The 12,837-nt window shown below is 42.8% G+C and overlaps 1 protein-coding gene across 3 annotated transcripts in view; it reads left to right on the top strand.

The window, feature by feature from the left end:
• The window catches only part of LOC126716759 (zinc finger CCCH domain-containing protein 15), a 32,922-nt gene extending 23,939 nt beyond the window's left edge, over positions 1-8,983 (top strand). The window contains exons 1-2 of one of the 3 annotated variants that reach the window (XM_050417738.1): positions 6,340-7,073; positions 8,414-8,983. In XM_050417738.1, coding sequence (XP_050273695.1) covers positions 6,366-7,073; positions 8,414-8,740 — 1,035 coding nt within the window. In that variant the 5' untranslated portion in view covers positions 6,340-6,365 and the 3' untranslated portion in view covers positions 8,741-8,983. Of the gene's footprint in view, positions 1-6,339; positions 7,074-8,413 lie in introns of those variants that run through there. The other 2 variants (XM_050417758.1, XM_050417750.1) reach the window with 2 other exon arrangements.
• Positions 8,984-12,837: the final 3,854 nt, after the last annotated feature.

Here is a 12,837-nt window from a genome sequence, read left to right as displayed (position 1 = left end):
GGGTCAGTATCGGTACTCTTAGGGACCACAGCAAGGGGAATTGCCTATGGGGGCTGGGCAGGTATGGTTGGCTCCTCAGCATTAGGCATCTGAGTGCCAACCACGGGCTCAGTAACCTCTTTGGGTGCCTCAGGATCCGTATGCTGAGATATTTCTGTCACATCCTGAAGTTCTTCCTCTTTGAGCGTCTTGCCAGGAGAGCCGCCGACCTGTAAGTCTTCCGACTGAGTGACCCCTTCCTTGGGTTGGTCACCCATAGCCACGGAGCTGGAGGAGGTGGTCTCGCGGATGGCTGTAGGGTAGAATATGTTCTCCGCCTTCCATAAATCGAATGAAGCATTCACCCCAGCTCGCTTCAATGCCTCTTCCCAAACCTAGGAGCAATAAAGCCTGTATACTCCGGGAATCTGGGCTTTAAGGATGGCTTGGGTTTCAGCTACCCCCACATTATAACCATCATCCTCGGCCGTTTCCTTGGCAACCTCAGCCTCATTTCTAGCAAACTCCGTCACACCTTTGTCATGTTCGGCCGCGGCCAGCTTCCTGTTTAAATCCTCGATCAGATCTTTAGCTATTTGCAACTGATCCTCGGTTTCAAGTAGACGTTTTGTTTGGTCCTCGGCCTGTTTTTGGGCGCTAGCTAGGCCCGCCAAGGCGCTATCCCTTTCGCGGATAGCAACTGTTAGGTCAGCCTTGGCCTTGGCGAGTTCATCCTCAGAGGCTTGGAGAGTCTTCGAGGCCGTTATGCGCTTGGTGCGTTCATTCTCGGTCGCCTTACTCTTATTATTCACCTCTTCCTCCATCCTATAGGTGGCCTGGAGAGCCTGGCAAGGGAGATAAACGCATAGTTAATGACAAACCAGGAGCGAGAATTAATAAAGTTTTAGGTTTCAAGAAACCTTACCATGCCCAAGTACCTCTTAGTACTGAGGAAGATCTCCTGCATCCTCATTTTCCTCAGACCATCCATGTCAGTAGGAAGTAGCATGGTTCTCCCTAGTGCGTCTGCAACGTAGCCACCCTCGCCATCTCCAAGGTCCCTCATGGATGCAGTTTCCAGCAGTGGACCCCCGTGAAGCATTGGGGCAGGAAGCCAGGTGCTTGGCAATGACTGGGCCTCGATCCCCTTTCCCTTGCCTTGAGAGGATGGGACTTCAGTCTCTTTATCCTTACTTTGGTGCCCAATCTTCAGTTGTTTTGTACGCGAAGCCTCCTCCTTCCCCTTAGAAGGTTGGGATTTTCCCCCGTCCATGGTTTCCTTGCCCTTGGGGCTCCTCTTTCTCTTTGAATCAGTGCCTTCCGGCCGAGGAGGTAGAGATGGTTGGGAGGAAGCAGGAAGTTTGGGGCGGGGGGATTGTGGCTGTGACTTGGTGGAAGATGACCTAGTCTGGACAATCTGGGGCTGAGGTGGTGGGGAAGGAGCCTTGGGTTGTGGCGTTCCCTGCGTATCCTTCCTAGGTTGACCCTCGAGGAGTTCGAGTAGGGGGGTCGGGGGCTTTCTCTTGAGTCCCATCTCGGCCTGAGAAGAGGTGCCTACTGACGACAATTCCACCTCGGACAAGGACGGGCCACCTATATCACCAGAGGGATCCTCGGAATGGTGGGCTAGGTCAAATACCCCAAAACCTTCCTCGGGCCGGTCTAGCTCGCCTTCGTCCTCTGCTACTTGATGAGACGAGGAGGGGCCCACCGGTGGGATGTTCTCAGGGACAGATGGTTCCTGGGAGATTAAAAATCCCGTCTCGACCACGGTAATTTTTGGAAGCCAACGACGGCTGGCGCTAATCACGTGCCTTGCATCCGCAAATGACTTCTGAACAGGAGGGTAACCTAGTATTTTGTGAGCTGCTTGGACTTAACCATCTCCGTCATTTACGAAAATTGCCGCTTGTAAGACGGTCTCCAAGTCCGCCCGGTTGACTAAGTGAAAATGTCGTTGGTAGGCGTGTCGATCTACAAAAAGAAAAACACGTATGCATGGTTAGTTACCGAACAACATCAGATTAGAATGGCGTAAAGGTTCATCGCCCTTCCATTCCCAGTACCCCACCTGGTTCTCCTTCTACTACGGGGCACGGATCGCCATCGTGCCATTCCCCAGAGACGATGAGGAAATCATTGTTTAATCCCTTGTTGGAGTCAGGGAGGCACTGGATTAATCGAACCCTTTCATCCCTCGTCTTCATGTAGTAGGTTTTCCCCTTCAAGTTTTGGAGATTATAGCACCAGTTCACATCATGGTGGGTCAGTCTTAACCCCATTTTCTCGTTTAACGCGTCCACGCAACCCAGAATCCTAAAAACGTTGCCGGCGCACTGGGTGGGGGCTAATCGGAAATGCCTGAGGTAATCCCTCGTTACCGACCCCATAGGGATTCTCATACCTCCCTCTACAAAGGCGAGGACGGGAATTACTATGGCGCCCGTTTCCCTCTTATAGTGCCATTCCCCCATCTTACAATGCCTCAAACTTACGCTGGGAGGAATCCTATAATCGACGATGAATTTATTCATCGCCTCTTCAGTATCGACTAATTTCCTCAGTCTCAATTTAGCCATCTCTATGATTTACTAAACAAACCCAACCCGCGACGGGAGAAGAAAGGGAACCAAAGAAAAATAAACCCAAAAAAGAAAAAGTAAGAGTTAATGGAGGTAGGGAACTTACATAAAAGAGGAAAGGCGCTTTGGATAGGCTTTTTGTGCTGGAGATAGACTTGAATTTGGACGAAAGTTCAGATGAACCCAGAATATACGCGCTAGAACTCTTAAGTGCAAAACTGAAGAGACAGATCCGTTCCAAAAAATCTCTTATACTTTCTAGGGTAACTGCACAAATTTTCCCGCCCATAAAGACCAAGGGATCACCACCGTTTGATCTTCATCATGCCGTAGAACGTGGGAAACACAAAGCCACTCGTATTTAATGAGGCCACGTTTCGCCTTCCAAGGGTTCTAGGAACGTGTCTCGGGCAGATAAAAAGTCTCGGGAACCGATAGGTGACAAGGATGGACAGGCATTGGCAGATATCTGATGTCATCAAAACCCTCCTATCCATCCGAGGAGTCGGATAGCAGGATTTTGAGGGGCTATTGTAGGGCCGGGGAGCTTATGATCCAGCCCACGCTCTATCCGGGCTCAGGGCCTGCGCCGAGGAGGTAGTGTGCCGAGGACGATTGATCAAAGGCCGAGGGGTTAAGGGGAATAGCCAAGGACGATTCTATTCTCGGCACTCCAGGACTTCGATGAGAAGAGCGAAGTCTTACTGAAGGCTATCCCCAAACCGCCCCCTGAAGGGGATGTGAGTGGAGTAGGGCCCACGTGGAGGTACGGTGCAAAATTGGTTCAAGGAAAATACGTCCCCTCCGCATTAAATGCACCTGCCAGCGTCCTGATCATGTTAATGAGAAAAGACGCTTGGACGGTGTAACTTCGATCATCGCAACTAACAGAAAGTAAGAGGGGACAGCTGATGGGACGGGTACAGAAATAAGCACCTACCTGACCAACAAGTGGAGGGCTAAGATCAATCAAGAAGGACTATATAATGTAAAAGTTAGTGCACCAAGAAGAGGAGGGGGGGAAATGGCCAAAAACCAGAGCCTCCTAGCCCGCCTCCAGGAGAAAGACTCCTAGAGCGAAAATGACTTGATCATGTATGAACACCACGAGAAACCCACCGTCTGGTGACTGAGGCCTAGCCTTTCAAACCCACGCTCTACAAATGATATTGTTTGGGCCTTTTTACTTGCGAACCCAACATTGTTACAGTTCGTTACGAATCGTGTCCTCACAATATATATATAAGATGAGAATAATTAGCATCATACAGCCGAAGCTTGCATGAGTGTAGAGTATAGACTACAAGTCGTGGATCAACTAAAATGCAGAAGCTACAGCTTGTGTTATTATTAAGAGATTATAGGTATGCGTTTGACTCCAATTTAAAAAGTCAGCTTATTTTACTATTCAACTTATTTTTGTTAATATTCATGGGCTCCACTGCATTTTTTGGTACTATTCATGAATCTCACTGTACTATTTTAGTTAACCTTTATCTTTATCTACCATACTTTCAGTAAAAAAATTTCAGTTTCAACAATATAAACAGATCCCAAACACTAACCAAATTGAGTAATTTAATTGGCACATGCAAGTGTTGTTATCTAATTTTTTTCTTTTTTTTTTTTGGTTAATGAGTTGTAGACTTGTAGTTACATTATGTTTCTATATGAAAAAAGAAACACTCAACTTTCTTAACTATATAACCAAGATCCATAACTTTGGGCATATTCAATAATATTCAAAACTTTGCATTATTTGCAAGTTGGTTAATGGGATGGGGAATGAATAAAAATGTGTTTAAATACCTTATATGTGTCAAATAATTATTCAAGAGAAAAAGTGTAATTTCATTGGTATTTTCATTTTAATATTGTCCATGACTAAAACAATGGCATAGTGTATGGTTCATCCATTTAATTAATGGGTCTACAATTTAAATTAAGGTTTGTAAAGCTAGCTAAGAGCATTCATAGGATGCTACAAATTTAGTTTTTAGCACCTCAACAAGCTATTTTATATATTTTACCAATTCATTTTATAATATACCTAATATTCTAATTTTTTACCACTTTATTTAAAATAATAAAAATAATCACCACAAAAACAGCCATAGCCACAACCACTAGTAACCACAACCCATTATAGAAAAAGGAAAATAAAAGCCACAACCCATCACCACCAACCATGGCTACCACCACCACCATTATAGAGAATGAGAGATAGAGATAAGAGGAGAGATAAGAGAGAGGGAGAAAGAAGAGAGAAAAGAGGGAAGAGAGGAATATGTGAAGAGAGAGAGAGAGAGAGACAGAGCCAGTAAAAAAAAGAAAAAAGTGAGAGAAATGATCTTATTTGATAATAGAATAAAGAATTATTATTTGTTATAACTTGCGCACTACAGTGGACTGCCATAGTTGGCCATCTACTATAACTCATTTGCAAAAAAAAATGTAAAATAACACCATCAATGTAACATGTTTTTTGTAAGTGTGGGTTGTTAAAAATATTTAATTGAATAATATTAGGGACACAAAATTTTCATAACTCACTATCATGGATATCATAGAATCTATGGAGATCATTTTTTTTTTTTTTTTGAAGATTAATCATTATATTCTAATTCCTACAAGTCTTTAATACTTCCAAGACTTAGTGTCTCCATTTAATTTTATGACTTGTCACCTTATGTTTGAAAATGAAATATATTAATAGTAAGATATTTGAAAAAGTCTAGATACTCTCGTTTGTTCAAAATAAATAAATAGAATAGAATAGAAATAGTATAAATTTTAAGTGAGAGTTTCTATCATTAGCATCTACTCCTAATGATTACTCTTTATCATCGGACCAAGATACTAATTGGTTTTTTATTAGGCCATAATCCAATCTCAAGTTTTTTATTTGACCACAAAATATTTTACCAATTGAGTTAATTGGAACCCATGTAAGTATGTACACAAACAAAGTGGACTATAGCTATGGGTTGTAGTTAGCTTAACTGAGTTTTTTATGGTTTAATAAAAAATCTGGAGTTTAATTCCTATATACATCAAAAATAGATTAGTATCTTAAAAAATTTCCTATAAAAAAAACTCAAAAAACTGAGGGTATCAATGTAATTTGAACTTTCTGAGTTGGATCTCCCGGGACGTGCGGTGTTTTTATGTTGCTGATGCATGTGAGTGAAATGAACTGGCGCTCTAACAACGTGAACTTGAACTTAATTAGACTCTGTCTCTCAAGTACATCCCTCTCCGGTTACCGAATTTCAACCGTGTGATACAAAGTGTACATAATCAATTGGCTGATAGCTAAACTCCTAACCTCAGTAAAATGACTGATATGCCCCTGATACTATACGTAAACCAAACATATAAGTCATAAACAAGACGAGGGTAGAAAGTGAAAAAAAAAATGTAAAAACTGCACCTTTTATTGGTTCTGTGATAAGCATTTGTCTCAAAACGGTTTTTGTTGTCCATTTAGTTCCCTCTCTTTCCCTCCAAACCCTCTCTCTCATAAATCTCTCTCTCTCTAAAACCAGAAGAGAAAGAACCTCTCTGTTTTTCTTCGTTGCTTCTATCAGGTAAGCTTTTTTTCTCTAAGATTCAAGTTTAATCTCTTTTTCTTCATCGTTTTCGTTAATTTGATCTATATCTGAAGTTTCGATTTCAAAGAAATCATAATATTCTGTTATTTTTTTCAATTTTGTATAACAAAAGCTGTAAATAATGAAACGGAAATCATTTTCTCTGTGATTCTTATCAGCAGGAAAAGTAGCAGTTCAAGAACTGATAAAAATGCAAACCGACTCGTCGTCGAGCACCGTCACTGCGAACGCCATGTCCACCTCGCCGTTCAAGTCGCAACTGTTCCATCCAAACGATGTCGTTTACAGCTCTCTCTGCTCTCCTCCGACCTACTCCTCCGACTCGCTGAATTCGGACTCGGTCTCCAACTCCAACCGCCTGTACCACTCTCGGACCGTAGAGGAGTACCAGGAGAACGTGAACCGGAATTCTCTGTACCTCACTCGCCTTCGCGAGGCAACCGGAGAAGTCGAGGCTCTCCGCCAGGAGAACAGCCACCTCCACGTCGTCAACCGCGAGCTCAACAAGCAACTCAGCCTCCTCATCCACGCTTTGCTCCGCTCCTCCGCCACCTCCAACGACTTCACCACTGCCGCGTCTTTTTCTGCTCTCGACGCCGCATTCCGAAGGTTGAGAATCGGAGGAGGAGGAATGAAAGAAGGAAGCGATCACGATCACGATCAGATCCCCTGGGATGACGTGGCGGCGGTGCCAGATCTGATTGAGAGTCCGACGAGCGTGATCGAGAGCGGAAGGCTCCAGAACGCTGACGTGGAGCGCTTCTCGTTACCGAAGAGTATCTCTGTCAGGTCCAATGGTTACTTGAAGAACAATCCCGCTCATCACCAACCTGCTGGTTCCACTCGCGCGACTCGGACCGCGACTCGGCCTCGACCCGCGAGTCCACTCATCGCCACGGTAATTACGTAATTTAACGGTTTTTGCTTTGTACCCATTTTAATTACTTTTTTTTTTTTTTTTTGATACGTCCTTTTAATTACTTATTATTGCGAAATTGCCATTGCTTGCTTGATTTTTATTTTGTGTTTTTGAGTAAAGCTGAAGAATTCTGAAACTAGAAATTAATGTAACAGGAAAAAATGAAAAAAAGAAGAAGAAAAGAAATAGGTGAAGGATCATGAGTACGGAGAGGACCATGGATTGATTAGGTTTATAGGCTTGAATGCGTGACACTTGTACACAAGCAGAGGTTTTATCAGTTCGACTTGTGTGTGTGTACACTTTCTTGTTGGTGAAGTAAGGCTCATGCCACGTAGACATGTAGCGAACTTATTATGAGTTAGACTTTATAATAATAATCGTAGTAATGATAGTTAAATCTACAGAATAATTGAAGTTGTTCGTATGGAAAGTGTAATGCAAGAAATGGAAGGGGATTATAATGATGAGAGTCCGAATGGGGAAAAACGCTTTTGGCTTTAAAGGCCACCAGCTCCATTGTCTAGTCTATAGACAAAAGGCAAGATGTGATGTGAGTCACAAACAAATGCAGGGCCCCACTTCCATTCATTTTATAGATTTGGCGAAATTGGATAAAAGTAGTATATTTTAAGAAACTGTAAGTAAATGAACACAACAAATAAAACAAACTCACTTTAGAAACATATAAGAAAATTGCCATCTTCTAGTCAAATGATCACTTAGAAATGTAGTATTAAGGTTTTGACACTTGTATGTATATATAGGAATGGGATGCATATATACTAACTGGGATGATTTTTAAAACCAAAATCATTTCTTGAAAACGCTTGGGCATCATTTGTGCAGTATAGAAATATTTTTGTAATAGATACTCTCGCCTTTACAAACTAGAAGAGGCCAAAAGGATCAAGATTATGTGATCATCTACACGTACAGTACTGGAATATTTATTATTTTGCGTAATAATCAATGTCCATCTTACATGATGCATGGCTAGCTCTTACAAAACATTGAATTTATTATTTTGTGTAACTACTATTTTACACTGCGTCCATTTCACATAGGCATGCATGATCGAAACCTATGTGAGAAGATACCAACTCAAAGCACCAATATATGTTGAGAAAAAACCGGATATAAATAGGAGTGAGATTAGTTAAATAGCATATATACCCATGCAGAAAGTCTCCAAGGACCCAAGATCAATTTTTTTGTGCTTTTCTTACCTGAAAACTACAAGCATGCTAATGCTATCATTTCCTTTTATGCTGATTATAATGTTTAGAAAGTTATTCTGTATGAATATGATGATACAGCAAAAGGTGTATGTGCCTGGAGTGAAGAAAGAGGAGGAGCCACTTGAACTAGAGGTGTACAACCAAGGCATGTACAAGACGGAGCTATGCAACAAATGGCAAGAGACCGGAGAGTGCCCTTACGGAGACAACTGCCAGTTTGCCCACGGTGTAGAGGAGCTCCGCCCAGTCCTCCGCCACCCACGCTACAAGACCGAAGTCTGCAGGATGGTCCTTACTGGTGTTGTCTGCCCCTATGGTCATCGATGCCACTTCCGCCACTCACTCACTGAACAAGAGAGAGCCATGGGTCCTCTTTTGCCCAGGGCAATAAAGCTCGAAAGGTAAATAGTATTATCACCCAAAAGCAATTGGTGATTGACGAGAGAAACTATTCTTGATATTTGAGTATATTCAGATTTTTGTAAAGCCTCGATCGGATCACGACAATGGTACATAATACTCATTGATATAACCGGAATAAATAAAAATATGGACATAAATAAGATAAGAAATACTTAGCGTCATTAGCGTGGTGAAGTACAATTTGTTGGAGGCTTCTCTGGCCCAAAGGATGGATTTTTAATTCGAAGATGGTTCTCATGTGCTTTTTTTCCTTACAATATCTGTGCCATTAAAAATGACATACTGAAACATCATACATATGTGGTGTATATAAATATATATATACATATATATTTTTTCACCAAAGTAAGCAGAAAAGGAATCTCTTTGTACCGATGGTATTTGATTCTGGTGAGGTGAGCGTTTTTTTACAAGGTTATCGTCCATTACTAGTTCTCATCGGAAATAGCCTCATGTGGTTACATACATTATTAAGTTATATGAACGAGTTTCTTAATGCATTTCTTCACTGCAAACATTGTTGGGCTGTTTTGGGATGAGGTCAGGGTTCAAGTAATGAAGATATGAGAGAGAGAGAGAGAGAGTTGGGCTGTTTGGGATGAGGTCAGGGTTCAAGTAATGAAAATTTGAGTTTTGTGGGGAACGGTAAAGCCAGCAAATTATGGTACAGTAGTGATTTTGTTTTCAAAACACGAACTCCTATAACTTAGCATATGACTGTGAATGAGGCTGTTTGTTAGTACTATTTTTCCTTGTTTAAATGTATTTCTCTGGTCGGCTAGGGTTTAGGGTTTTTCTCTGCCAAGCCTCCTGTAGAATTTTGTACCTAGCTTTGTCTAGGTTTTTTATTACCCTTCAGCCTCTGTAGAGTCTGATAGGACGGTGGGTTTTGTGAGTTTGGTTCGTGGTGTGGCTGTGCTCTTTCTTGTGGTTGGACAAGGACTCATGGCTGGGTTAGACGAGATGTGGGCGAGGTTCACTTTGTCGGAGGAAGAAGAACGTGGGGCAGAAGTATCACAACAGAGGGCGTTGAATGTCCATAGGTTGGCAAGTAAGTTTCTTACAAAGAGGGTGTTGAACGTCGATGCCATGGCCCGCACTTTTAAACCCCTGTGGAAACCAATTGGAGAGCTTAAGATTCGGGACGTTGGCAACAACATTCTGCTGTTTGAGTTTGAAGATAATCTTGATCTGGAACGGGTCCTTGAATTTGAACCTTGGTCATATGACAAACACTTGGTGGTCTTCCAAAAGGCCATTGATGCTGAGTCGACGCCTTTGCTGGATTTTTCTTTCACTACCTTTTGGATGCAAATACACAATATATCACCTGCCTTTGTTACTCAGGAAACCGGTGAGACTATAGGAAGCACGTTGGGTACAGTGGTGCAAGTGGCGGACCCGGAAGACGACGGAACGAGGGGTGAATTCTTAAGAGTGCGGATTAAGCTTGATATTTCTCGACCTCTGGCTCGCTGTTGTAAGCTCTGGAATGCAGGTAAACTTGTGGGATGGGTGGGCTTGAAATTTGAGAGACTCCCAAATTTTTGTTATTGGTGTGGGAGAGTTGGACATGGGGACAGAGATTGTGAGGTTTGGTTGCACAGTAGGGGTCGTTTGAGAAGGGAGGAGCAACAATATGGTGAGTGGTTAAGGGCTGACACTTTTCGACCAACAAGAAAGACAGTGGCTGTGATTCTAGGTGTGGCTCGAAATCAGGCTCCTTGGCTAAAACAGAAGCAACGTAGATCTCATGAACATGGTACAACGGCTGGGACGTCTTCTCAATCAAACTACAAGACAGGCTCGGGGTTTGACAAATCGGAGGAATGCACTAGAGCGAAACATGTAGCAAAGTCCAAACCGATGGCATCCACAAATGTTGAGGCAGGCCGTGGGTGTTCTTCAGATGGTGAAAGTATGGCTTCTAGTGATTGTAGAGTGTGTTTGGAGCCTCAAGCAGCAAGGTTGGAGAAGAATATCATTGAACTATCTATTAACGAGGCTACGGGTTACCAAGTTCCAAATAAGCTTGCTGCCACGAGCTCACATGGACTGCATGCTGAACATTTGAGGTCGCTGGATGTTGATTCAGCCATCTCAAAACCCGCACCAGATTCTACTAGGGGGTGGAAGAGATTTGCACGTGAGATGGGGAAGAGTGATCAAGGAACTAAAGGGTATAGTGGGCTTAATACTGAGGGTGAGAAAAATGACTTTGATAAGCGGGGTACGTGCATGGAGATAGACTTACAAATAGAGGGGAAGAAGCAATGCATGGGCTTTGGTAGCCAGGGGGATGACCAAATTTCAAAGGTGGTGGCTGGGTTGCAGCACCACCAGTCGCAATGAGTTGCCTTAGTTGGAACTGTCGTGGGCTTGGGAACCCACAGACAGAGAACGAAGTAGTTGCCCTAGTAACTACAAAAGATCCCAGTCTGGTTTTCTTAATGGAAACAAAAGCTGACAAACCTACTTTAGAAAGAGTTGGTAGAAGAATACACTTTGCTAACCTATTCTTTGCTCCTTGTGTCAATACAGGTGGCGGTCTTGCTTTGTATTGGAAATCGGATTTTGATGTTAATGTTCAGTCTTTTTCCAATCGCCACATTGATGCTTTTATTAACCAAGGAGTGGATGACGCCTGGCGGTTCACAGGTTTCTATAGAGATCCTGATACTGTCAGCCGGGAAAACTCCTGGTCTTTACTTAGGGATTCGAGTCAACGTTCAACTTTGCCTTGGATTTGCATGGGAGATTTTAATGAAATTTTGTTTGCAGAGGAGAAATTGGTATGGTTGGATAGACCAGAGCGACAAATGCAGAGTTTCAGGGATGCTTTGGATTTTTGTAGACTGAAAGATCTTGGGTTTAATGGGTATCCTTTTACCTGGTGTAATCGTAGACCGGGGGACCAAAATACTTGGGTTCGATTGGACAGAGGTGTAGCCACTGTTGATTGGATATTGCGGTTCCCTACCTCCCGTATTCATCATTTAGAGGCCTTTCACTCAGATCATAAACCGCTACTGCTCTGTTCAGATTCTGAATTCAAGCGGTTCTACAGGAGAGGCAAACCATTCCGGTTTGAAGCAATGTGGCTAAAAGACCAATCTTGTGAAGCAATTATTAAAGATTCTTGGGGTGAACAAGCTATGTCTGAATCGGTGTGGGGTTTTCAGCAGAAGATTATGGCTTGTCAGCTTAACTTGAAGGTGTGGAATAAAAACTGTTTTGGGCATGTCCGTAATTCCTTAAACAGGAAGCTTAAAGAATTGAAGGAAGCTGAAGAAGGTGGTAGCTATAGAACTCACCCGAGGCGAATCAATACGTTGAGGGAAGAGATCCAAAGGTTGAAATACAAGGAAGAATGTATGTGGAAGCAACGGTCCCGGAATACTTGGCTAAAGGAAGGGGATAGCAACTCTCGGTTTTTCCATTGTAGGGCAAACCAAAGGAATCGCCGTAATTTCATTGCTAGTTTGGAGGATGGTGAAGGAGTGTGGAGGGAAGACGAAGGCCAATTGGGTAGCATCATTGAGAATTATTTTAGAGACATCTACACCACCTCTAATCCTTCAGGTTTTGACGAGATCTTGAATGGCATTCACCCGGCTATATCAGAGGAGGATGCAGGGTTGATTGGTCGTGACTTCCATGCCAATGAAGTTAGGTTGGCTCTTGATCAGATGGCTTCTCTTACTGCTCCTGGACCTGATGGTATGTCCCCAATTTTTTATAAGTCCTTTTGGCATATTGTGGGTGGAGATGTAACGTCTGTGGTGCTTAATGCTCTTAATACTAGTGTGGTCCCTGAGTCACTAAATTCCACTTTTATTGCCCTAATTCCAAAAGTTAAACACCCTAAAAGTGTTGCTGATTTTCGCCCCATTAGTTTGTGTAATGTGGTCTATAAGTTGATCTCTAAGGTTTTGGTGAACCGGTTGAAAAAGTTCCTAGCTAGTGCTATTCCGGAATCTCAAAGTGCTTTTTTATCGGGGAGGCTTATCTCAGATAATGTACTTGTGGCCTTTGAAACTCTGCATCACCTTAAAAGGAAAACCAATGGGAAGGTGGGC

This window comes from Quercus robur, chromosome 1, assembly GCF_932294415.1.
Source record: "Quercus robur chromosome 1, dhQueRobu3.1, whole genome shotgun sequence".
NCBI classification, from domain to species: domain Eukaryota; kingdom Viridiplantae; phylum Streptophyta; class Magnoliopsida; order Fagales; family Fagaceae; genus Quercus; species Quercus robur.
Note: the sequence above shows the minus strand (reverse complement) of the source record. Positions and strands in the feature narration are given on the sequence as shown.